We start from the raw sequence: 25,963 nt of genomic DNA on the forward strand, positions 1-25,963 counted from the left end.
GGACAATACTTGTAGAGAAGGCACGAATGTGACTTCACAGGCTGGTCTCTACCACCGTATCTAGTTTCATTTCAGTAACACATAAACTCAAAGCCACATTAATTACCACATTGGGCTGAGATTTTTGCATACATAAGGTTCAGATTCACAGTTTAAAATTCACCATTTTTGGCCTCACCCAACTCAGTGAGAATTATCTGTAGTACAGTTTTGCTCAGGGTAAATGAGATTGTTTTATTTGGCATATCCCATTCATCCCATCAGTACAGCCAGATGGAAAATGAGTAAGTCTGAACTGAGAAGTCCAAGGAAGATCACTCTTTCAAAACTGTATAACATTCTGTCATCCTGACCTTTCTGTGAAGGAATTTAATCAACCATTCCATCTGCTTTTATTTTAGCTTTCTCAAAGACGTGTGCCAAGGGCATGGATCAGTGAATTAGTTGCGGAAGGGATAACAAAAGCCAGTTGTTTACCTGAGCACTCAAAAATGCTGCCAACTTGGTATCAGCTTGTTTACACAAGTTGGTTAGTTTCTGAATGAATATCAACACTATCTTTAAAGGAAGAGAAGTGAATGTCATTATAAATTTGAAGGCACTTCCATTTCAGTCCTTAGAATATTCCTAAATTAGGTGATTAATTAAAGGTCATTCTTCACGTTCTTGGCAAGTACTTCTGCTAACTATGTTTGTATCAGACAACTTCACTGTCGTATAGTTTTTGATAAATTCATAACATTTATGTCAGCATATTCACAGCAGCCTCACTCACCCGAGAACTCCAGAAGAATCTTGAAGGATTTACAACAATTTCTCAGTAAACATTAAAACCTATTAAACGTTTAAATACAAAGTTCTGCCCAATGAATATCACTAGCAACTTGATCTAACAGGTTGCTTAAACTTTAAGCCAAGTTCTGATCTCAGATACTTCAGTTTAAATCTTCAGTAGAGTTTTGGAAATAAATTGAATAATAATTATTTAAATGAAAAGTAAACTACAGGATAGTCTCACTCTATATCTTATTTCTCCACAGTGTTATGAAACCCCATGTGTTCTACCTACATGGGAAGATTGTGCATTTATATGTTTGTCAGGAATATGGATTATATTCTACATCAGTAAAAAATCTAAATGATTTATTTTCAGAAATTCAAGTGTTAATATTATTGGTTCCTCTATACTAGTTGACATTATTATACATACAGTCATTCAATCAATTTTTAGTTCTGAATCAATTTCTGAAGAATTGTGTGTGATACAAAGTTAAAAGATTCTCTAATGTGATCTTGCTTTCTCACCAGAATTTAGTAGGTCCAACATTAATCAATATGATAAACATGTATCACTTCATTTCACTCTTCTTCAGAAGTTGAATGTGCAATACAATATTTTGCTGTGACAGGACGGAGGTGATTTTTTTTTGTTCTTCTTCTTGTTTATTCATTTGTTTATTTGGTTGGTTGGTTGGTTGTTTTTGGATTTGTTTTGAACTAGCTGTTTCCAAGCATTTCTAGGAGAGAAGAGAAAAATGATAAAGACATGTGGTTAACTCCTTATTCATGTAAGAACACCAAGTTTCCCAGAAAATGCTGTCAATACTTAAACTTTCCTGTACAGAAATTTGCAGCAGAATGCCAAAGAAACAACACTATCAGAACTGGACTTCACTCTGAGCTCTAAGTGAACTTTTATTTATTTATTTATTTATTTTCCTCAGGACATAAGCTGCCTCCAAACATACCTTAAGAAGGAGCTGCAAGTAGTAAAGGTTGTTAAAGGTTTGGACAGTCATGTTAATGATTGCTGCAATGTAATATCATAGAATCATATCATAGAATGGTTTGGATTAGAAGGGACCCTAAAGATCATCCAATTCCAACCCCCTGCCATGGGAGGGACACCTGCCACCAGACCAGGTTGCTCAAAGCTCCATCCAGCCTGGCCTTGAACACCTCCAGGGATGGGGCATCCGCAGCTTCTCTGGGCAACCTGTGCCAGGGCCTCACCACCCTCTGAGTGAAAAACTTCCTCATAATATCTAGTCTAAATCTTCCCTATTTTAGTTTAAAACCATCCTTCCTTGTCCTGTCATTGTCTGCCCAACTAAAAAGTTGTTCTAATTTTTTTTTTTATAAGCCCCCTCTAAGTACTGAAAAGCTTTTTTTCAGACTGACCATTTCCAGCTCTCTCAGCCTTTATTTCATAGGAGAGGTGCTCCAGACATCTGATCATCTTTGTGGCCCTCCTCTGGACCCACTCTAATATGTATACATCTATGCAGAACTTTTCATCAGTAAACCTCAGAGCACTTCACTGAAGAAATACATTCCCTCTTTATTTTGTTCAGAAACTACAGATATCAGAAAATCTGCATATCAGGTAATTGTTCTGCTTAGTTTATATTATAAAGACATTCTTGCAAAGGCATGGCTTAAAGCTGCATTATTATATAAGCTTCTTCACATTCACTTAAGAAGTGGATTTTTTTCTGACTGGCGCAACTTTTGTTTGTCATTCATTTTCTGGCTTGGTGGTTTAAAATTAAAGGCTACAGTTCTCCTCACACAGCAGCTTTTTGACTTCACAGTAGTCAAAGAACAGTGATTTGCTTGTATGATTTGCTCTGTTGTATCAACTTGTATCATTACAGCTTGTTGGTGTCTACCTGAATAGAGCTTTTTGACTTATAGTCAATTTTTTATCACACTTGCTTACGATCTTCATTTTCTTTAATTTAGACAACATGGAGAACAATGTGCTGTCTCTGGATGATTTCTTGGTAAATTAAAGCAAAGTCCATTAATATCCAGTGCCAGCATAAACCCTTGTGGTGAACACTATAGTAGAGAACAAAGAGCTGCCAAATCACTAATCAAACAACTTTAAGAGTAAATAGAGTGTCAAATATATGTATTAAATTAAAATATTTCAGCATGGAAGTTTTTGAACAGGACAATGGAGTCTTTCTGAATTTCTGTAATTCAGATCTTCATATGTTGGAGATAAAACTGGTTTTCTTCAGGATGGCAATGATCCTACTTCCTTGCAAAGTTACAGAGATGGCTTTTAGGCATGTTCCAGCAAGTTAGGATAAAAAACAAAACAAAACAAAACAAAAAAACAACATAAATCAGAATATTACTTTCTGACATATAATTAACTTTCACTAATAATTTTTTTTTTTTACATTATATTGCAAACCCCAACTTTTTACTTGGAAAGCAGACTTGTGTGTTTGTTTTTATGTTTTCACAGGCAACTTTCTTTTGTAAATTTGTTTCACTGTTTCAGGAGGTGACCAGAAGCATAAGGTCCTTCTGGACTTTTAGAGAGGAAAAAAGTATGGTATTCTTCCAAGTTTTCAGTCTTCTGGGGGCTGAAAATACTTAACATGAACAGAGCTAATCCTGAAGTCTTACTAGAGCACCGAGAGCAAGAAATAAAATTCTTTCTCTCTCAAGTTTCCTACGTGTAACTCATTAAAAAGAGGTAAATACTATTTTTCTTTTCTTTTTTAATACTTGTGTCTGCCACAAAACAACATCACTTGTGAACACTACATGGTAAGACTGGGCTTAGGAAAAGAGAGACCAATGCAAAAAATCTGAAGGAATCCGGCAGGAATTTTGCCCTATACTAAAGATCAGTGGAGCAAATATGATAAGTAAGTTGTTTTTTCCTCTTTCTGGACATTTTAATCATAGTGTGTAATTGTACATAAGTGAACTACAGTGAAACTGTATGTTTATCAAACAATACTAAGGAAAGGTCCTAGCTGTTCTTAACCTAGAAAGAATGAAACTGTTAAAAGACATAAGTTATATATGAAGAGGAAACTCAGGAAATTCTTACAAGACATTTAATTTTCAGTCTTATAGTCTTAAGGAACCTCACATTCAGCATCTGTCTGTGACAGATATGAGACACTGAAACATGAATAAAATATTTATGTGTAAACCAGATTTAGAATATCATAGAACATCCTGAGTTGGAAAGGACCCACAAGGATCACTGTGTCCAACTCCAATTTCTATTTAAACATAGGGAAAAAAAAAAAAAAAAAAAAAGTTGGTGAATTGCAGAATGTAAATAGACCAGCCAGACCAGCCTGTAATTAGGACCCCACATTTACCCTCTGGGGCAGAACAGTAATGGGCTACATGACCAAACCACGAACTCTTAAGGACATAAGAAACAAGACAGATTTGGAAACATGTCTGCAAAATTCAGTGGAATGAGTTTGAAATAGACACTGTAAAAGACTATATAAAGCGTACAATAAAGTAGCATCCAGTTCATATGATTATGTGACATCCAAGCTTACAGTAAAGCCACAACCAGGTAATAATCAGATCTTATACTGTTATATGTTCATGTGCACTAAATATACAAGTTAAATACAATCTTGGAAATACACACATAATTTTCTTAGGGAATGGAGCACCTAGTCCATTACCGGAAAATATCAGCCTACACATTTTCTTCACAGCTGACATAATAGAACAAAACTCCCCAAGGAGTGACAGAAAATCACAGGACAGGATCCTGTGTTCAGATCCGATACTTTGGCATTTTCTCAGCAACCACATACAGGGTACATTTATGAAGGTGGTACACAGGACTGACTACCCAAGGGGCCAGAGCGGGACATTCTGTTTCCAGCAGAACAAGTTTGGTAAAAAAACAGCTGACGTCTCAAACAACATTCAGCTGATTTCAGCTGAGAGCCATGCAACTATAGAAAAAGGAACCCACAACAATCGATAATGTGCAGCCTAACCATAACTGTGTGAAAATTCAGAAATAAGAGAAGTACTGATTTTACAGAAATTAGACAAAATGTCATTAAAAAAAAAAAAGTAACATGGGGAAATTATGAGTAGATATTGAGGTCTTAATGATAAAGAACAAAGTAAAGAAATGAGTCTTTATATGCTGTACATATAAATAATACCAGAAGGAACTTCGGATTCAACATCCTGAAATGGCATTAATTTGTTTGGATATGTTGGGAAAAAAAAAGTGTTGATACTGAGTCTTTTTCCACCTCACTTCTAAAAGTAGTAGTACCAGAGACTATAGCATGAAATCATGTTACCTGGATGTGTTATACCAACAACCCTGAAGTCTGCAACTTAAGCAAAATGCGAATAAGAAGCTTAGTACTAGACTGCGAGTTTATGCAACAAATGATAGTAAAACAGTGTTATAAAAATATAACTAAATCATAGATGCTACTCGTATGATATCGGATCATGAGTTAGCCATTTATAGTAAAAAGGAAATACATGTTTATCTAGTAAAACACAAACACAAGAGTCTATAAAACAATTTATTGTGGACTTGTTCCTCTCAGCTACAGCAACAGACTACCTTCAACAAAGACAGGAAGGAGAAATGAGACTACCAGGACTTAAATGGAAAAAATAAAAAAAGGGCTGTGAAGTAGCCAATATATGATAGAAAATCTAAAGAAAGGCTTGAACAGCGCATTGCAGATACACAGTCTACAGTCTTTCAAAGCATGCAGTTAGATCACCTCAAAGCTATTGTGATATGGGGCTCTGAAGTTCATGATATGTTACAAAATTGTAGAGAAGAGAGGACGTAAACTCACACGCTAGTTTAGAATTCGTGATTCATATGTATAGATATGTGTATGTATATTTGTGTGTATGTATTTGTAGTATATAAAATATACGGCCTGTGAGAAGCAGCCCTGCAGCCCCCAAGGTCAGTGCAGCAGGCCTGCGGGCTGTGGAGAGGCCCCTGGTGGAGCAGGCTGTCCCCCTGCAGCCCATGGGTCCCCCATGGAGCAGATCTCCACGCTGCAGCCCCCCCATGGGTGGAGGAGCCCCCGCTGGAGCAGGTGGATGTGGCCTGGAGGAGGCTGCGGCCCATGGAGAGCCCCCGTAGGAGCAGGCCCCGGGCCAGAGCTGCAGCCCGTGGAGAGGAGCCCACGTGGAGCAGGGGTCTGGGGGGAGCTGCCACCCACCCGTGGGGGACCCGTGCTGGAGCAGTTTGCTCCTGGGGGTTGGATGGACCCCGTGGGACAGAGCCATGTGGGAGAAGTGCATGAAGGACTGTATCCTATGAGAAGGACCCCATGCTGTAGGAAAGCATGAGAAGGAGCACAGAGAGGAGCTGATAGGGACTGACCCCAGCCCCCTTCTCCATCCCCCTACACCACTTGAGATGGGAGGATGAGGAGTCAGGAATGAAGGAGCTACATCTGAGAAGGAGGGGTGGGCAGTAGGAGGTAGGGGGGAAGGTGCTTTTAGATTTCTTTTTATTTCTCACCAACCTACTTTTTCAACTTTAAAGAGAATAAATTAAATTATTTTTCCTCTGTTTGGGTATTTTTTGCCTGTGGTACTAACTGTTACGTGATCTCCCTGCCTTTGTCTCAACCCCCAAGCCTTTTTATTGTGTTTTCTCCCTCTGTGTTTTTGAGGAGGGGGAGTGAGAAAGTGGCTGGGTGGGGCTGGCAGCCAGCCAAGGTGGTACAATGAGAGGCACCTTTTTGTTGTACCACCGTGGCAGTGCAAGGAGAGGCCCCTAATTTAACCAGTGTATGTTTTATAGTCAATTTCAGCATTTCAAAGCTGCAATTCACTCCATGCCTATTTTTTATTCTGTAATTAGTGCTAGCTGCCAGCCCATTTCTTGGAAGAAGTTTGTCCCAGGAGGACCTTGATCGTGCAGTACAGGCATGGTTTGCTCAAATTAAGCTTATTTTAAACTCACCTGAAAAAAAAAGAAAAGCCCCCTCCCGACCCAGGCACAAAACAAGCAGCACAGAGAATCTAGGCAAGAACATTTACTGTCTCAAAATTTTACAATAGAGGGAAATGCCACTAGTGATGACTACAGAAAATAAAAATGCAAATTTCTGGACTGTAGCACCTCTTTCCTTATGGAATGTTAATGCAGCAAAGTCACAGTCTTCATAAAATCATAGAACCACTGAGGTTGGAAAAAACCTCCAAGATTATCTGGACCAACCATCCCCCTACCACCAATATCACCCACTAAACCATGTCCCTAAGCACCATGTCCAACACCTCTAGGGATGTTGACTCCACCATATACCCAGGCAACATGTTCCAATGCCTGACTGCTTTTTCTGAGAAGAAATGTCTCCTAATTTCCAACCTAAACCTCCCCTGAAGCAACTTAAGACTATCCACTGTAGTCCTATCACTAGTTATCTGTGAGAAGAGGCCAACCCCCACCTCCCCACAACTTCCTTTCAGGTTGTCGTAATGAGTACTGAAGTGTCCCCAGAGTCTCCAGACTAAACACCCCAGTTCCCTCAGCCACTCCTCTTAGGACGTGTGCTCCAAGCCCTTCACCAGCTTCGTAGCCCTTCTCTGGACATGCTCCAGGGCCTCAGTATCTTTCTTGTAGTGAGAAGCCCGAAGCTGAACACAGCACTTGAAGTGCGGTCTCACCAGAGCTGAGTACAGAGGGACGATCACCTCCCTGGTCCTGCTGATTACACTACTAATAGAAGCCAGGATGCTGTTGGCCTTGGCCAGCTGGGCACACTGCTGGCTCATGTTGAGGTGAGCATCATTCAGCACCCCCAGATCTTCACAGCTTTCCAGCTACTCTGCCCCAAGTCTGTAGCGCTGCATGGGGTTGTTGTGGCCAACATGCAGGACCTGGCACTTAGCCATGTTGAACCTCATCCGTTTGGCCTCTGCCCATCGACCCATCCTGTCCAGGTCCCTCTGCAGGGCCTTCCTACCCTCCAGCAATCAACACTTCCCCCCAGCTCAGTGTCATCTGCAAACTTACTGAAGGTGCACTCAATTCCCTTATCCAAGTCATCAATAAAGATACTAAAGAGGAAGTCCTTTAAAACAGGATTCAATAATGAGATTAAGAACTTCTACCTTCCTGGCATTAGATATTAGGATCTAACATCTTTGTAGTTATTGATCTGAACTATCACAAGAAACAGCGATATTCAGAGAAGTGATCTTTTTTAAAGGTTAGCAGAGAAGCTATGAACATTACAAAATGCTACATAGACGTCAGGCTTTTCAAAACCAGAAACTTTTATTTCCTTAACATTGGTAAATTTCAAGAGGTACAAGAATAAGCAGTGAGCATTAGGTTAAAAAATTATTTGCATCTCAAACTTATGACAGAACATAAAGAGAAAAAACACAAAGCTTTTAAAACATTGTATATTCTTTATATTTTCCAGGAAAAAGTCTAAAAGCCTGGAGGCAGCTGTCAAGTGACAAATGAGATGCTAGTGTCAATTTAGAGCACGCATACCTATGAGACAGATGTCCTCCTAGCAGAAATACATTTAAGCTGTATTCTCCTGAACCATAACTATGTAAGTGCACAGAAAACTCTGTCCTTGAAACTTAATCTGAAGTATGTTTTTATATGCCTTTTTCTCACTAGATTGCCAGTATTACCATGGTTATCAAATATTCACATACAGATGGCTTTCGTGCAACTGAGTCAAGATTTACAACAAAATCAGTGATATATTTAAAATTTCCCACATATGACTTTGCTTTTTTTTTCACTTTTTTTTTTTTTTTAACTCTTCCAGTTGTTTCATTGGCTTCCTTTATCAGTACTTTCAAATTTTTGAATTAAATCTCTATCTTTTTGTTTGTTTGTTTTGTTTTGTTTTTGTTTCACAGCTGCCACAGTGTCACATCTCTTAACAGTTTATCCCACAGCAGGGAGGTCAACTTCTGCATCGTCATCTAAGCATTCCAGCTTCAAGGTTAGAATCATAGAATCATTAAGATTTGAAGAGACCTCCAAGATCATCTGGTCCAACCATCCCCCTGCTGTCAATATTGCCTACTAACCCAAGTCGCTAATTACCAAATCCAACCTTTCCTTAAACACCCCCAGGGATGGTGACGCCACCAGCTCCCTGGGCAACCTGTTCCAATGCCTGACTATGGAACAAAAGAAGAAGAGCAAAAACCAGGTGGAAACCCACCTCGCCCATTTTCTTTCAGGATCAGTTGACAAAGACTGTACATGTAAATGTACTGTAACTGAAATGCACTCACGGAAACTGCACGAAGCTGCAATAAAAAATTATGAGTTTTTTTGCCAGCATGGCAAAGGATTAGCCTCTCTAGTGTCCATCTACCAGGAGCTATACTATGTACCTGTGCAAAAGTCGGAGAATAGCAGATTTCTAAACGTCATATATTTTTCTGAAATAACTGTTTTCAGTAAATATTTAATGCTTTTTCCCTCACCCCTCCCTTCCGTTGGAAGTAGACGGAATCTTCTGTTTCTGCAGCAAAATACAGTCTCTAGTGCTTTATTTATTTTCGTCCAACACACTTCTTTGCCTTTGTAGTTGTGAATAATAAGTGAAAATGAAAGAAAATGTTTGCCCTCGAAGTTTACCTTTTGTAAACCCAAATCACCCTTTCATAAATACTCTTTGCACTGCAATGGCATTACAGTGCTTTGCAGACACTTTAACAAAAGAACAATACTTAAATTTACTCTACCTACGACTTCTCTTATTATTGTAATTTACGCATTTACATGCAGATAGGGAGTCTTCAGCCGTAACCGCAAAGCGTTACTGTCCATGTTTTCCCATGGACAAATGGGAAACCTTGTCTCCTTGCCCCGAGATTTCTCACTCCCTCGGGAGCCTGTCACCAACCTCTGGATTTCCAGAAAAAGCACCTTTTTAGTAAGTACCGTGCTCTACCAGAAGATAGCAGTTACAGACAGGTCTTTTTTTTTTTTTTTTTTTTTTTTTTTTTTTCACCTCTCTTGGGAAAAGGTAGGGATTGCTAAATTTGTGTGTAGTTAGTTACACACAGTTCCTCAACCCAAGAGGTATGCATATAAGAAAAAATTTCTTGACAACATGGAATCGCAAATTTCAGGCCCTGCAGCCCATTTCCATTTCAGTGGTCACCTACCACTGTCCGCCCGTACTAGCCTTGAAAGCAAATCTCTTTTCTGGTGAGCTTTCAGCCCCTTGATCCTGCTTATCGTGCAAATGCACGAACCCCCGGTGGGAGCTCACAACTGGGTTGAGGAATGGGCAGGAGAGACCTCTCAGGCATGCCTCGATCTGCCAAGTCCTATCGCAGAGATTCCTGGGATTTTTCAGTGCTGCGAGCACTGCTCAAACTGCTGCAGGATGCAGCGCTCGGTTTGTTGTTTTTAGCGAGGGAGGTGATTTCTCTGAACTCCCAATTTCTTTGGAATCGAATTTCTTGTTTGCTTTGTAAGTCCTTTCATGGCTTATGATGTATCAGGGAGGCGCCCCCAAACCTCACCTTCGTATTTCGGCGCTCCCCAAACCCTGTTGGACGCGTTTTATCTTCGGCCGCGAACAAATCAAAGTCATCCTCTGGCTGTGCCGCGACACGCACGCTCTTCGTTTCACGGCACCGCTTTCTGGAACCGGCCTCCCCGGCGGGTCTCTGCCCCTTCCCCTCTTCTCCTCCCCGCTCCCAGCGGCGCGTTCGCAATTTTATTTATTACAAATAAATAAAAATTATTGTTATTAATAACAACAGCAACAATAAGGATGATGATGATGACAATGACGATGACGATGACGATGATGATGATGATGATGATGATGATGATGATGATGATGATAATAATAATAATAATAATAATAATAATAATAATAATAATAATAATAATAATAATAATAATAATAATAATAATAATAATAATAATAATAAAGGTGCTAAAAAGAGCAGCGGAAAGCGGGGGCTGGCGGCATCTCTGCACCGCCTGAGCGAGCCGGGGGGGCGCTGAGCCGAGCCGAGCCGCTGGGTGGTGCTGGGGGCGGTGCGGGGCTGTCCGGGGGCCGTCGTGGTGCGGTGGGGCCGCGCAGGGCAGGGCAGGGCAGGGCAGGGCAGGGCAGGGCAGGGGGGCGGCTCGCTGGCCGCTGGGGGCGGCTGCAGGCTGCGGGGCGCCCCGCCGGCGCCGGGCACATCGAGCCGCGCCGGGGAGAGCAGCGGCGGCCCCGCAGGTGGGTGCACGGCTGGGGGGCGCGACGCGACTCGAAGGGGCTCGGTGGCGCCCCAAGGAGCATCGGGGGGTGGCGGCGGCGGTGGTGGTGGCGAGGGTGTGTGTGTGTGTGTGTGTGTGTGTGTGTGTGTGTGTGTGTGGTGGGGACACGGGCAGGTGCCGCGCTGCGGGGCAGGAGAGACGCAGCCCTGCGCGCACCTCGTCCCCCCGTGCTTCGTGTCCTCTCGCCTTTCTGCCCCGCTTCTTACTGCTTGTGCTTTTACCTTTCTCTTTCTCTTTCCCTTTCTCTTCTCTTTTATCTTTCCCTTTCCCTTTTCCTTTCCCTCTTTCTCCTTTTCTCTCTCTCCTTGCTTTCTCTCTCCCCTTTTTTCTTTCTCGCCCTCTCCCCATTCTTTTTTTCCTTTCCTTCATTTTCTTTTTCCTCCGCGCTCCTCTCCGCTCCTCCGCTCCAGTCCATGCAGTTCACATCTCTCCGTTTCTTTTTTGTCCCTTCATTTTTCATCCCTTTTTTTCCTTCTCTCCTCTAGTTTTTTCCAACTCCCCTGGCACCCCGTCCCGTGGCAGTGTGTGCAGGGCTGGCCCCTCCATGGGATGCTGGGCATCCGGAGTAGGCTGCTGGGCGCAGGGTGTTGAATGGGTCTGAAACCTGTTAGTGAGAGCAGCGTGCACGCGACAGACACCCCATCCTCCTGAGGAATCACAGACCTGAGGTGTGGCTTTTCTTCTTGTATTAAATTCACTAGAACTGGGAAAACCCCAAAGAAACCTCCTTTTTCAGAACAGCAAAGCTGTTTAGAAAGTTGTAAATAGTTTTCTGCGACCCAGGTTGGGTGGGAGGGAGGACTCAGAAGCCTGACAGGAAGCTCTGGCACTTTGCCCCCTTTCAGTATTGCTCAGAAAAGTAGACTTCTTTGTGGGAAAGAGGGGGAGTGGTAGCAGCAGGGAATTGCCATTTTGGAGCCTGCAATTTTAAATTTCTTTTTTAATGGAATATGAGTTAGGTGACCTCAGAGCTGGCAAGAATGACAGGCCTTGGGAGGCAGAAATGGCAGTGTGAGAAGAGGGGACAAGACTAGCGTTTCAGTCTATTCACTTCAACTTGAAATTTATTGAGAAAAAATAACATGATATTTTTATGTCAGGCGGGAGCTCAGTTACAGTGAAACAAGGCTTTTGAAAGTAGGTGTGTACAAGAGAAAATACATTTTTTCTCACCTCTGTGATTCACTGCTCTCCCCACAGTAAATATAAAGCAGCAACATTAGTCTTTTCCCTATGAATCTGAAATGTCTGGGGTAATACCTATTTCCTGGAGCTGTAAAAGCCAAAAGTTGCTTAAAAAACATGAACATCTTTGCCAAGTCTGTTCTCTTTTTCTACACTTCTGTGAAATGCACTGGGGAACATACATGCTGAAGATTTACAGTCTGCTGTGTTGAGAGCACAGTGATGTGCTGAGAAAAACCCTGCTTTCCATATTCATTGCTACAATGGAAAACCTATTGCTAGTCTTATGGAAAGATTTTATTTATTTATTTATTTTCTAATAGTCTCCTCCTGGTCTTTGTTTGAATTCTGACATAATCCCAAAGTTCTCCACTTACTTTGGTTCATAAGATCCTGACAGAGCACTCTAAATTATAGCATGTATTTTGTCTTTTTGTGCATTTTGCAATGGAAACTATTTTCTAGGTAGTGCCTGCATCTTAGGCAATAAAAAGTCACATTTTTGAACTATATTTTCATGTGGCATTGTCTTGCAGATCAGATGAAACTTGTTTCGTGCTCATTTGAAGTGAACAGTGGGAGAAAAAAACAACAAAACATATAGTACCTCTTAAGCTGTAGATTAAAAATAGAAAAAACTGTTTTATTGACTTGCACAATAGAGCTAAACCTGTGCACTGGAGCATGATGCTGATCCATGTTAGTGCTGTAAGAGATCTCGTATTTTCTGAGGAGGTTGTTGCTGCTGGTACTATTTGTCCTTTAGCTCACTAAAGAAATATAACTGTGGGTATACCTACACTGCCTTCAAAAAAGGGCGAAGAAAGTCTCCTCAGACCAGTAATCGAAATGTTTTGCTTGAAGAGGGATCAAAGTACTCAAGAGTTTGACAGCCTCTTCCCTCCCCCATTAGATTCAGGTTTGGTTTTACAGGTGACATTACCTTCCCTGCTAAGGGGCCTGCCAGTTTGTCCCCTTCTAAAACACGACATTATCACAAGGGAGTGATTAGCAAACACTGTAGGTGGGCAGCAGGAGTGCAGAGCCTGCTCCGTTCCAGAGGAAATTACAGCTCCTGCATTAGAGTACTGTGAAAAAAAGAAAAAAAAAAGCATATACATTTTACGTAAAAGTAGCCAATGCACACAGATTAACCTGAGGAACGCAAGGCAACTCAACTGTTCTACTGTTAAACCAGTCAATCATACTTTAAATGTATGGTTTTTTTTGGCATGTTTTATTTGTTTGCTTACTTTGGGATTTGTGAGTGTACTTTCTGTGTCAGCTACCTTGAGGTAAAACTTTCCTTCAGTACTGAGTCTCAGACTCCTTGATATAGGCGATGGTCACTAAATGGCTTTGTAGCAATGACTTCCCTTTGTTCAGCTGAAATTTCTTACTGATTTAGCTCTTCCTGTGGGACCTTTAAGAAAAGATTCTAATGCAAGTGGGAATCAGACTTTGAACTCTGTTGTGAGGAAGATGTAGCTGACAAATCAATAGAAGGGCCACCAAAAATTATACTCTTTCATTGCCTACCTAGTTCTAGTCACTCCCATCATTCAGTGTCCATGTAGTGGTAGGTGTAGCAGTGGTGTTTTGTTTAAAGCTGCCTTCTAAGCTAACAAGTCACTAGAAATGTGTTATTTCTTTCTAAAGAAAATAACTGCCTTTGTTTTCCTTTTCCTGTTTTATAACCATCTCCGAAGGTAAAGCCCTGCACTCTTGCAGAGTGTTACCAGTGAGCATCCACATGCAGCCCTGCTGCTCTGGGCATGACTTTGAGAATTTGTGTCTTAGCCCCGTACAGTCTAATGGTAGCCCAAATACTCTGCTTGTGCTGCTGTGCTTGGTTTCGTAAGACAGAAGACAAGTGGAACAAACATGACTGCTTTCATTTGGTTACAGGCGTAGCTACTTCTAAGATAGTATCATGGAAATGTTGAGTAAATGTGACCCTACTGTGTGTAGTACATCTTTTCAGAAAACCCCACATCCACATGCATTCCATCCTTGTGCTTATGCATGTTGGTGTTTATGCAAGCAGTTTATGGCTTTAAAAATCACTTCCTCCTCAGAATGAATGTTCTGCATAGCTGAGCCTAAATGGAAGCAAGTCAATTGTGAAAACTGCTTGCAGGACACGTGTGCTTTGAAGCACATTGGATATACCCTAGGAAAACTCAAAGATTTTTCAGCAAATCCACCATCAGTGGAGGGCCTTCTGATGAAGTGTTGAGGAAAAGTTTGATACCTCAGGTGGAATTTGTGAATGGGGAAAATGAAGAGCAAGAATCTGGGACGACGCCAGCTCACTTGCTATTCTGAGGGCCAGCTGAAGCTTTCTTATATCTCCTTCCCCTGCCCCAAAGGCAAAAAAACTGTGAAAATAAGTCAGTTCTGACTCTCACTCCCCACCCATCGAAAGGATTACTTGTCTTGTGGCCCATCCCAGCCGGTACTTCAGAAATGGGTATATTCTGTACTACATTTTCCACTCAGCATTTTTTCAATAGGTTTCCATAAAAATAAAAAAAAAAAAAAACAACAAATTCTCATAAGTGTGCATAGGATTTTATTGCAACTGCCAGAAAGGTTTCAAATATGTGATGTAAAGTTTTGACTAAAAGCTAACATGTCTGTGGATGTAAACTTAAGGCACATGTTTATGTTTGTGCTGCTGGGATCTCTCTCCTTCAGCTGTATACCAAAAGTCACAGAAGCTACAACAGGTGTAGAGAAACACTTCCATCTACTTCCTCTGGTGCTCTTTTAGAGGAGAAAAAGTGAAGGGAAGGACCTATGGGCACCTTAGCTCGACAGCCTGAGGGAGCAGTGACACTGAAACCTTCTGCCCAGGCATGCAAGACCAAGGAGACTCTGCATACATTTCTTAGCTGTTTTTGTCCTCCTGCCAGCCTCCGTGGTGCTGCTGGGCTTTAGCTCCTTCCTGCCTTTCTGTCACACTTCTGCAAGATGTACAGGCTGCCTAAGTACCCCAAAGTACTTTCTTACTTTCTGCCTAACCACTTCTGAGCTTCTGGTGCTGATACTGGCCCATGGTGTATTTTGGAGGCCACAGCTGTCCTGTTTCATTGCTGAATTGGTGTTTTACATCTTGCTTCAACAGTTTCTCCACTGGTGTGAGGAAGGACTGGAGTGCCAAAATCAAAAGGCATTTGACCTTTTGTGTTTTTTGGTCCCTGGGCCACCAGCCCTATATCATCTTTTCAACAGATGGGTCTGTGTACCAATTAAGAGCAAGTCCTAACTGCTTTTTCTAAATTAATAATAATAGAAAAAGATACTTACCATAAAAAGTTATGGTAATATCTTGGAAAAACATATGTATACTTAGCCTATGGTTTCACTTTGTTTTCTGAACTACTTTAGACAGGACAGATGAGGGTTATGCATTTTACATGAGTGTTGAGAAAGGGGTCCCTGTGACAAAGGAGAAGTAGGAATTGTTTAGCAAAGCCACAAGCCACAAATGCTTATGCTTATTGTTTGAGGGGGCTTGTTCCACTGACCCATGTTTTGCATGTTGCTAATTCTTCACATATAACTGCTGTTGGAAGAAGGAGGAAGGAAGAAGTTGAGGCACTGTAATTTGGGCAGAATGAATTCTCCCAGAGAACGATAATACCCAGATGTGAAACTGATTAGAGGCAGCTCTTGCTTTTAACCTAGTTAAGGAAAAGACACACCTCCTACTCTCAGCAGTATCAGTCCAAACAAGAACCTAAAACGTGGAGGCTGAGTTTGCTGGACTAGGGCGTGGTGATCTGCTAGGTCTCTGAAGCCTTCCCATCAAGCAAGGCTTTTCCAAATTCCCTTGTCCAGATCCACTGTACTGTTTTGCCTTTGTTCCTCCTTGATGATCCTCACCCCTTTAAGGATTCAGTTTCATGATAAGCTTGAGTTGGTTTTAATCAAGCGTGCTGCTGCTGAAGGAGGAGGCACCATTCTCCTCCATCCCTCCCTGTTCACACGTTCCTGGGTTGGGAGCAGGCTGAGGCTATCAAGGCCCTCAGTGTCGTACCAGCAGACAGGGGACTTCCCCGGGGCCAGGCCTGCTCCCACACTGACAGGAGGTGCTGGGGATGTGTGGCTGGGAGGGATGGGAGCGATACTGCTCCTTACAGCAGCAGCATGCCATGTGTTGGACGAATCCCACCATGGAACTGCGTCCGAAGGGGTGGGCTCTGCACAGCTGGGCTCAGGCTCATGGGCCTCTGCCAGGGCTCCTGGCAGGTCAGCGTAGCAGCACGGTGCTTCCTCTGCACCATCATAAGAGTCCCCTTGACTGGTGTGAGTGTAATGCAGCTTACTGGATGGGGCCCTGGCACACCTGATCTAGTGGGTGGCATCCCTGCCCATGGCAGAGGGTTGGAACTGGGTGGTCTGTAAGGGCCCTTCCAACCCAAGCTGTTCTGTGGTGATGGTAACAGTACTGCTGTTACCTGTTATAGTCCAGCCAGTCTGCATAAAACATCCAAATGAAATTCAGTCTCCCTTGGAGCTGTGCTATAATCTTGTAAAAGATGTTTTCTTTAATTAGTATTATTGAAAGCTTATATTTCTTGTGGAATTTTGTATTTGTTTTTAAGGATGGATGAAGCCACACTAATCTGAAATCACAGGCAGAGCTGGGCTAAGAGGGTGCTACTCCCTCTTGCCTGTGGCTGCAGCCTTTCCTTGACTAATTTTGTTCCTAGTTTAGTCCTTTAGCACAAATACCCATACTGTCTCTTCCTGACTCATTCAAGTCAATAATGTGGCTCACATTTACCACTGAGCATGTAGGGTAAAACAAGTTTATAAAGTAACCAGGTAAACATGATGCTAACAAAACCCAGCTATTTTACAGCACCTTTACAGTAATATGAAAATTATATCTGACTTTTATCAAAATGTCTCCCAAACATAATGATATGAACATAAAGGTAATGAATACTTGCTTCATAGATGAATAAATTAAGATGCAGGTGACCCAAGTTATTTTACCTCTGACACAGAACAGGTGTTAGAACAGGAGATTTAAACTTGGTACAGTAATCCTTCCCAAAAGGCCTATTTAAATGTCCAGTGGTAGTCTGTAGGAGAAATCAGGTTGAAGGGACCTTGTGCTTTCTGTTTAGTCTACTTTATGGTTTCTATACAGCATTTAAGAACAATTCTGTCAGGAAAGAGGGAAGCAGGCAGGTAACGAAACCTTTTTACCAACTCTTCCAAATACCAGGAACTGCTGTGCATTTCCCCTTTGAATGACTGCTGCATCAAAAACACAGCTGTAATGAGGAGGAAGCAGTGGAGGATGAAAATGAGTCAAGTACATAACTTCTGAGACCAAGCCTCAGCTGAGAGCAGGTCCAAGGCATGAAGTCCAAGGCATGTGCATGAAGTCTTTTTTTTTTTGTCGGTGGCTGTGCAGACCTCCTTCCTGCTCTCCCAAGTACAAAGCTGTGTCCGTTAACACTGAAGCTATCAAGAATTTGAGAAGAAGATGGCAAAAGCTTTGCTGTTATGAGCCATGTTAGGCTCATAAATCTTTCTAAAACAGAAAGAGCTATATTTTCTGCAAAAAATAGAAAATCTTTCCTAACTCTGTGAAGGTCAGTGTTTGCAAAGAATGGGGGTATGGCCAAGTTCTAGTACATCTAGAAAGGAATTCCAAACATAAACAAAGCAGCTTATGGTTAAGACTGCTCAGTGGAATTGGTATGTCAGTGAGAGGAATTGACTGCGGGGAAAAAATACATAAAGATAAGTGCCTTGTAACCTGTAAATGTTTACACATTTCTATTTTTGGTATAAAGGAAATAAAAGTTCTACTTATTTTGAGCTCAAAACAACCAGCTAGCTGTAGGTGACATTTCTGAAACAGATTATTTACACTGTATTTATCTAAGTCTTCCACTAAAAGCAGACTAAGAAGGACTTCTTAGCAAACTTAGTCTTTGGAGGTCATAGCAAGTGAAGATCTCAATGGTAGCTTTCAGTTAAGGCTCTGTCTCCCTGAATCACAGAGAACAAGAAATGGGTGGCAATTCTCTTACAGTGCACATTGTTCCTCAGTGCTCATGCTTCTATATAAACTGAGAATAGGATAAAGTAGAAATGCTAACTCTTGTCCTAAAGAAAAGGGTTCCAGTTTCTGACAGCTAAAAATTCACAAATGTAAGTATGTTTGAATTACATATTAACTTTAGCAAAAATCCTTGTTCAGATGTGGTTAGTAAGCAGAAAAGCGTAGTTTAAAGTTAACCCATATCACAAACTACATTCTGTGGAAATATATACTTGATAGAGGCTATGGAGACTATCACATAGCTGCTATTCTTCTTTTATCTTTCTTTTATTTCATATATCATGGCAATTTATTGGATCAGATTTATTAGTCAGAACTGGCAGGATGTCACGTAAGGAAGTGTGTGGTAAGTTGTAAAGCACATTAAAACTTGCTCTAAGTTATGTCTTTGTGTTTGATGCTACAGCACAATCTAAAAGTAGTGACTGAGGAGTTCCCCTGGTCCATTTGCAGTGCTGCGGGCATAGTGGTGGACAAAAAGCATAGTGCGTCCCAATGGCACCACTGCTGTCAAAAAGCTCTGCAATGCCACATCTCAATTTTTTACACACACATATATTGGGTTTTGCAAGTTAAGAGCCACAATGTATGAAGAATAGGATGCAAGCTACAAGCTAAAATGATACTGAGGTAGCTTAAAGAAAAGAGGGGAAAATAAAATCTTACGCTGAAACAGCAAAACCCAGAGGAGAATATAGCACAATCTTCCTTAAACAAATGTTCTTACTAATTATTTTGGGAAACAATTGCTTGGAGTCAAAAAGTTACTCAAAGCACTAAAATTTTCTTGAAAGTAATAAAAATGAAAGGAGCTGTAGCTCTCTCAAAGACTTAAATATTTCACGAACCTTTTAATTTAAAGATTAAAATGTTGGAAGAGATTCACTATAAATTATATTGTTTTTCACAACTAGAGCTTGGTTTGAAATTCAGATCTGTGCTGAATTATTCAGATAATGAATATGTAAGCATAACTGCTTGAGCAGCAGTGTAAATTGTTTAAGAACATCATATTCTTCATTATTTTATATGTATGAGGTAGTACAAAAAGGACATCTAGTTCTTCAGTCTGGTTGTAGACTGCAGTGCTCTCAACAGCTAGAACTATAGCAGGCACATGACTTTGGGACAAACCCTTCACAGAGTGCTGAAACAGAACAAAGGCATTTCAGCACTCTACAAACAGAATATGGAAAAAACAAAACAACAACAACAAAAAAAAAAAAACAGAAGCAGAACTAACAAAAATAATGTAGCATCTGGGTTGCAACTCACCCTTGCAGCATGTTTCCACATAAAAAGCAACTGCTGAATATTTTTTTTTTTTTAAATGTGTCTAAATGATGGTAACACAACACTGCTGTGCTCTTAGATTTCTGCATTTTGTAGGGATTTAACACTAATCAGCTTTAAAGATGGATCATAACTACTGCCTTTTTACCTTGAAGAGGTACTTCAGCAATTCAGTCACAGCTGTTTTCAGAACTCTGCAAGCTGAGAAGCCATGCTATGCTAATTTCTTTTTTCCTTTTTCATCAGCCCTTTCTGGATAGTGTTTCTAAGATCATCTGCAGGATGTTGAAGAGACTGCATCTCATGTAAAAATCTAGGAAGTCTTCAGGGACTGCTTCCCCAGTAAGAAGATGAATTGTGAATAGTATCTAGGAAGTGAGTGGTACGTTAAAACTGTAATTAAACTTATGTCACTGCTAACATCTGTATAAAACATTCTTGTCACATTCTGAAGATGAGTTAACATCAAATACTTGCTTGTCAGAAACGTATCTGACTTACCTTGGCTTTGTCAGATGCAGCTGAACGTGCTCTGCTGTCTTACTGAACTTGAGATTGTAGTCGTAGTAGTTCAGCTGACAGAAGATTGGAAATAGCTCACAAAAGCTATGTTTCCTGTCCCAATATTTTTCTTGAAAAAATACACTAATTTTATTCATTAACTTCTAATTTTCAATAGAATATTTTGGTCTGAAGTATTCACTTTTTTTTTTTCCAAGTCAGTAAATAGCAAAGTCATTATTATCCATTAATTTTTTTAAGAAACTTTTAAGTAACTGCAATGACAGCTATATTTTATTTCATTTTAGGAGTTTTCCTTCCATCTTGCTGACAAATGCACCAAGTTTCTGAGAAACACAAACTGTTTCTTCTGAAGTTGTTGAGGCTGATATGAGCAGAGAGGAGGACAAATTTTCTTAGCCCTACAAAGCCACCTGGTATTTGAAATGCTGAAAAGGAAACTACGGTTTTGCCACAACTCATGCTTCAGGCTTTTCTTGGGTCTAACTCTGATTTTAGTAGTTGTTTCAGTTTTGAAAGTTAACCAGAAACCAAACTTCTTAAATCGGAGACATCTAGAGCTGACTAAGGAAGACCCTATTGGCAATATTAACTGCACCAGGATAATAGAGGGTGATATAGAAGAAATTCAAAAGGTGAAGCTTGAGACATTATCAATATCATTTAAGAAACGCCCCAAACTGACAGCCAATGACTATATTAACATGACAGCAGACTGTGCCTCTTTCACTAAGATGAGGAAATACATTATGGAACCTCTCAGCAATGAAGAAGCAGAATTTCCAATTGCTTACTCAATAGTGGTTTACCACAAAATCGAGATGCTTGATAGACTTCTAAGATCTATCTATGCTCCTCAGAATTTTTACTGCATTCATGTAGACAGAAAGTCTCCAGAATCCTTTTTTACTGCTGTGAAGGGAATAGTTTCATGTTTTGATAATGTCTTTATTTCCAGCCAGCTAGAGAGTGTTGTATATGCTTCATGGAGCAGGGTGCAGGCAGATATTAATTGCATGAAAGATCTCTACAGAAGAAGTTCAAACTGGAAATACCTAATAAACCTCTGTGGCATGGACTTCCCTATAAAGACCAACCAGGAAATAGTAGAGAAATTGAAAGCCCTTAAAGGTGAAAACAGCTTGGAGACAGAAAAAATGCCTGTTTATAAAGAAGTAAGGTGGAAAAAACACTATGAGATTATTGATGGTAAGGTAAAGAACACAGGTATAGACAAACAACTGCCACCTCTCAGTACTCCAATTTTTTCTGGTAGTGCCTATTTTGTAGTTAGCAGAAGATTTGTAGAACATATATTAGAAAGCAGCAAAATCCTCAAATTTATTGAGTGGGCAAAAGATACTTACAGCCCTGATGAATACCTGTGGGCAACGATTCAGAGAATCCCTGAAGTCCCCGGTGCTGTTTCTTCTAGTGACAAGTACGATGTTTCCGATATGAATGCACTGGCCAGGTTTGTCAAGTGGCAGTACTTTGAAGGAGATGTGTCTAAAGGTGCACCTTACCCACCATGCAGCGGAGTTCATGTTCGGTCTGTCTGTGTGTTCGGGGTAGGAGATCTGAAATGGATGCTGCGAAACCACCACTTCTTTGCTAATAAGTTTGATACTGATGTTGACCCTTTTGCAGTGAAATGTTTGGAAGAATATTTACGACACAAAGCTTTGTATCTGCAAAAGAACTGAAATACTGCACTCTCCAGTCATGAAACATAAGTACAAATAATATACAGTACAACTAATATACTACTTTAACATGCAACACTGGTGGTGGTGGTGCTGATGAATGGCTATGATGGTTATCACCACGATGGTATGGTGGTGACAAGGCCTTGCCTGGTCCACGGACAAGCTGGAGCGAAGATATACCTCTGAAGATGAGGATGCCTTGTGTTACACCTTGAGTGTTGGAACTTGGGTTCAAAATCAAAGATGGCAGTTTTTGGAAGCCTGACTATTTCAGATATTTATTATATAAATATGTGTTATGGTGTGATTAATGGGCTTCCTTTGGCTAAACAACTTGTTTGAAGGCCTGGAAAATGAATTTTTTTCATGGTTATTTCTGATTTTTTTTTTATTTTTTCCTGTGAATATAATGCTATCTGGAAAAGAAAAATGAAGAGAAAAAATGGGGAAGAAGCAGTGGGACTGTACAAAGTTCGTATTGAGTGCTGGAAGATCTCAGGAAATTAACATGGGAATTGATTTGAAAAGTAAACAAAAGGGGATATACCAAAGCCAAGTGTCATCATTTAACTTAAATGTGATTGCTGCAGTTCTGCAATATGTAATTCTTAATCCTCCTGGAAACTTCATCTTCAGCATGGAGTATTAAGGACTTGTATTCCTATTTTTGTAGCAAAATCTTGCTTTTGTACTCTTAAGCCTTCCCTGATAATGTGATATGAAGTTTATATACTAGTTCCTCGTTATATCATCTCAGGGAAACTTCATTTTTGTGCCTGATGAGAGTTAGACTTGTAACTTAATACTTACTGTGTCACAAGTCTTACTTCTGAATCCAAAATGACTCAAGTTTCTCAAAAACTTAAAAGAATTGCAGCAATGTCTAAATATTACTGATGGAACTGTGGATTTCTGGTTTCTGTCAGGCTCAACTTTCAATCCAGATACTTTTAACACTAAGTACACAAAAATAAAGTTATTTTTCTAAATGATACTGTCTCTTCCTACAGTTAGAGTCCTAAAATGCAATGCCAGAAAATCCTAACCATGAAGACCTAAGATGACTTTACTGTAGGTTGCCATACACAACCGATGCTGCAGCAGAGACAAGTCTTGCCTTTCCTCTATCCATTCATTCAGGCATCCATGCTTGTTTGAATTTAACATGTGCTGCTGTTTCTTACTTACTTATTGCATCTTTTAGTAGAAAGGAAAGGGGGAAATATATGTATGGATGAATTTTGTTTCAGATCTAGCTAGATCTGCTTGATCTACCTTCTGCAATGTGGCACAGGTACTGCAAACAATACAAAAGCATGGTGATGAGGAATCAGGATTGCATGAGGAATGATATTAATTCTTTTCATAGTAATCCTGATTTGTTATGTATCCTATCTTATTTCTGATATTCATTATTGACACTAGCAAAATAGACTGTTTTGTTTGTTTGTTTGTTTGTTTTTTCCCCCCTTTATTTGTGTTTCTTGGACTGTTGCTGTGAAGGCAGTAAACGTTTCTCACAAAGGTGGATTGTCATAAGTTTCTTCTAAGATCTGCCCCAATATGAGACGTGAGCATTATGAACTGCTTACTGTTGATCATGCAAGCTTTTAAGGAGGCAAGAGATTTAATCTAAAATGGGGCCTCTTGCCAACCCCCCACCTTCAAAACCACCTGAAAGCTGTTTAGGGAGTCTTCAGAGAATCTCACTTGGTGTATAAACATGTAATTAAGGCCTGGGAGCAGAAGCAGAGAAGGGGAATACCCTAGATTGTCTTCCCCACCCTTTGGCTTTTCTACAAGAATGCTCTAGCGGACGACCGTGCTCTACCACCTTTGCACAAGCTATAACAAGGAGGTTCCTTAACTTAGGTAGTAATGGGAAATGCCAGGAAGTTAGGTTACAGCAAAAATGCAACTGTTTGCTTTTAAGAATTTTTACCTAAAGACAAACTATGTAAATAGCTTCTATAATACCACAGCTGTTGGTTCAAAAATGATGAAAAAGTGATAATGAAGTTCTCTACACAGACTCAATTGCTTGAAACCGTCTAGACAGCTGCAGCATCAGCCCCTTTGCCTACCTGTTGCAGCATGCTTTGTACTTATTCATTTGTATAATACTATGAATGCCTGTCTGCTAACGATAATGGTACTGTAGATGGTAAAGATGCTAGTTGCTTTGGTGCTCCAAGTGTTACTGTTAAGATAGAGTCAAGAGAGACCCTGTGTACAATCATGGTGTGGTCTCCTCTGTATGGGAGGAAAAATACAAGAAGAGCTCTGTGTTTAGCACATATTCTCCATATAATACAGAGTAATTTCTTTTTCTTCCAGGGAACATAAACTACCCAAAAAGCACCCCAAAACAGTTGTAGAAGAGAAGCCCCAGTCTAGTAGATTTTAAATGGTGTAGGAAGGGAATTTAATGAAAAGAATAATCATCTCTTAAGTACTGAATGTATATGAGGAAATTAATAGATCAATTAAAAGTATTTTAACAACGCATAAGTTAAAGGCACCCTAGCTACTTTCAATGAGCAGAGAAAGCAATCTAGCTTATGTTAGGATTTCACTGAAATCACTACCAGGAAATTTACCCAAAATAATCTCCATTCCAAAGTCAAACAACTTTGTGGCACCAACAAAATATAAATGAAACCTAGGCTGTATTCCTTATTGACATTAGCAGTTGGTATTTCAAAACTGATCTCAGTTTTCTACAAGATGTTTAGAAGACAGGAGTAAAATTGTGGTACTGGCTTGACTGAGCATGAAAGAAGATGCTTAACCGAAACGGTGCGGCGACCAGCTGACCTCGATGCTGTGCTAAAGACTCTGGACTTGATCAGCTTTAGTGATAGCAATAGCTACAAATTAAAAGCTTTGTGATTACATCGACCTTCCACCCATTGATCCTGAATACAGTAGTGCTTAATGCAAGAAAAATGCAGGTTTTCTTCAATTGGCTTCAGGTTCCATTTGAGGGAAGAAGGCAATGCAGATACCTGCACAAGGACTAAAGCTGGGTTTCGGAGCTGTACAGGGCACTAAAGTTAAAATCAAGGCTGTGATTGTGGTACTTGTATCTCCAATCCCTGCTGCATCCACCCAGCTCACAGTAGCCCTTGCAACTGTGACAATATCAGCCTTTGGGCAGCTATGAAGGAAGTTGGTTTCCATTGTCTGTTAAATAACCTTACCTCTCCTTCCCCCCGCAGCCCCCTTTTTTTCCATCTTTCAAGGATGGTTTAGTTTCTGGTTTAGTTTCTTAGTCCAGCTAACCAGTTCTGGGAATAAAAGAGTATCCAGAGAAAAAGTAGTTGAAGAAATGCATGTCCTTCTCAACTTCCCGTAACTTGTCTTTTAATTTTCCATAGTAGAATTTTTCAAAACAGTTTAGTGCATTGGAGGCACAGCTCTTGTTCAGTTCTAAAAAAAAAAAAAAAAAAGAAAAGGAAAAAGCCCTCTCTTCCTCTCCCCCCACATACTTACACATAAGCACTTTGAATGGCCCCAATAATAATTTGTTTGGTTTACAGATGCAAGCAAATAATTGTGGTAACCAAGCATCCTGTGTCTAGCAGTCACTAGTCTGAAAGCCTTTGAGTTCAACGTTTGATTTTATCCCAGAAACCTAATTACTTATGCTTTCATCTAAAACCTCCTTCCTGCTTTACGTTCGATTATTTGACAGGAAGGATGTTTGGCTCTCTGCTTCCTAGCTAGCACAGCAAAAACAAGCTGAACACTATGGTTACGATTAAGCTAGCCATACAGATTGCCCTGACTTGCTGCATTTTTAAGTGGCACAACTAACAATAGGCACCCTGGCTATAATGTCTGTGCATTAGAAAATAAAAATGAATGAAGAGGCTCTGTCTGCTCCCCCCATCCTAGTACTGTGCTGGAAAGAACATAATCCCTTCCTCCAGGTTCAGTGCTATTGCAAGCTCTGAATGGCAGCCATAAAAATAACAAACATAATTTAAGTTCTGTTGCAATATTTGATTGTATTTAATTATAGCTTCATTTACTTTTAAAATTTTTATTTGTGTATTTCTTGTAAAATACACAGAAGTTCTAATATTGCAGTGA

General features: G+C 40.4%; 1 protein-coding gene across 3 annotated transcripts; it reads left to right on the forward strand.

Annotated features, from left to right (window-relative positions):
* The first annotated feature begins 10,865 nt into the window (after positions 1-10,865).
* Positions 10,866-23,295, forward strand: GCNT1 (glucosaminyl (N-acetyl) transferase 1). Of its 3 annotated transcripts, XM_072031220.1 has the most exons (4): positions 10,878-11,021; positions 11,548-11,730; positions 19,881-20,016; positions 20,444-23,295. In XM_072031220.1, the coding sequence occupies exon 4, from the start codon at positions 20,582-20,584 to the stop codon at positions 21,860-21,862; it is 1,281 nt and encodes a 426-aa protein (XP_071887321.1). In that variant the 5' UTR covers positions 10,878-11,021; positions 11,548-11,730; positions 19,881-20,016; positions 20,444-20,581; the 3' UTR covers positions 21,863-23,295. The 3 variants fall into 3 exon arrangements, with proteins under 3 accessions (XP_071887320.1, XP_038026997.2, XP_071887321.1); XM_072031219.1 differs by lacking the exon at positions 11,548-11,730 and having other exon boundaries at positions 10,866-11,021; XM_038171069.2 differs by lacking the exon at positions 11,548-11,730 and having other exon boundaries at positions 10,866-11,021; positions 19,881-20,009.
* The last annotated feature ends 2,668 nt before the right edge of the window (positions 23,296-25,963 follow it).

Source organism: Anas platyrhynchos, chromosome Z (assembly GCF_047663525.1).
Source record: "Anas platyrhynchos isolate ZD024472 breed Pekin duck chromosome Z, IASCAAS_PekinDuck_T2T, whole genome shotgun sequence".
Classification (NCBI taxonomy): Eukaryota; Metazoa; Chordata; class Aves; order Anseriformes; family Anatidae; genus Anas; species Anas platyrhynchos.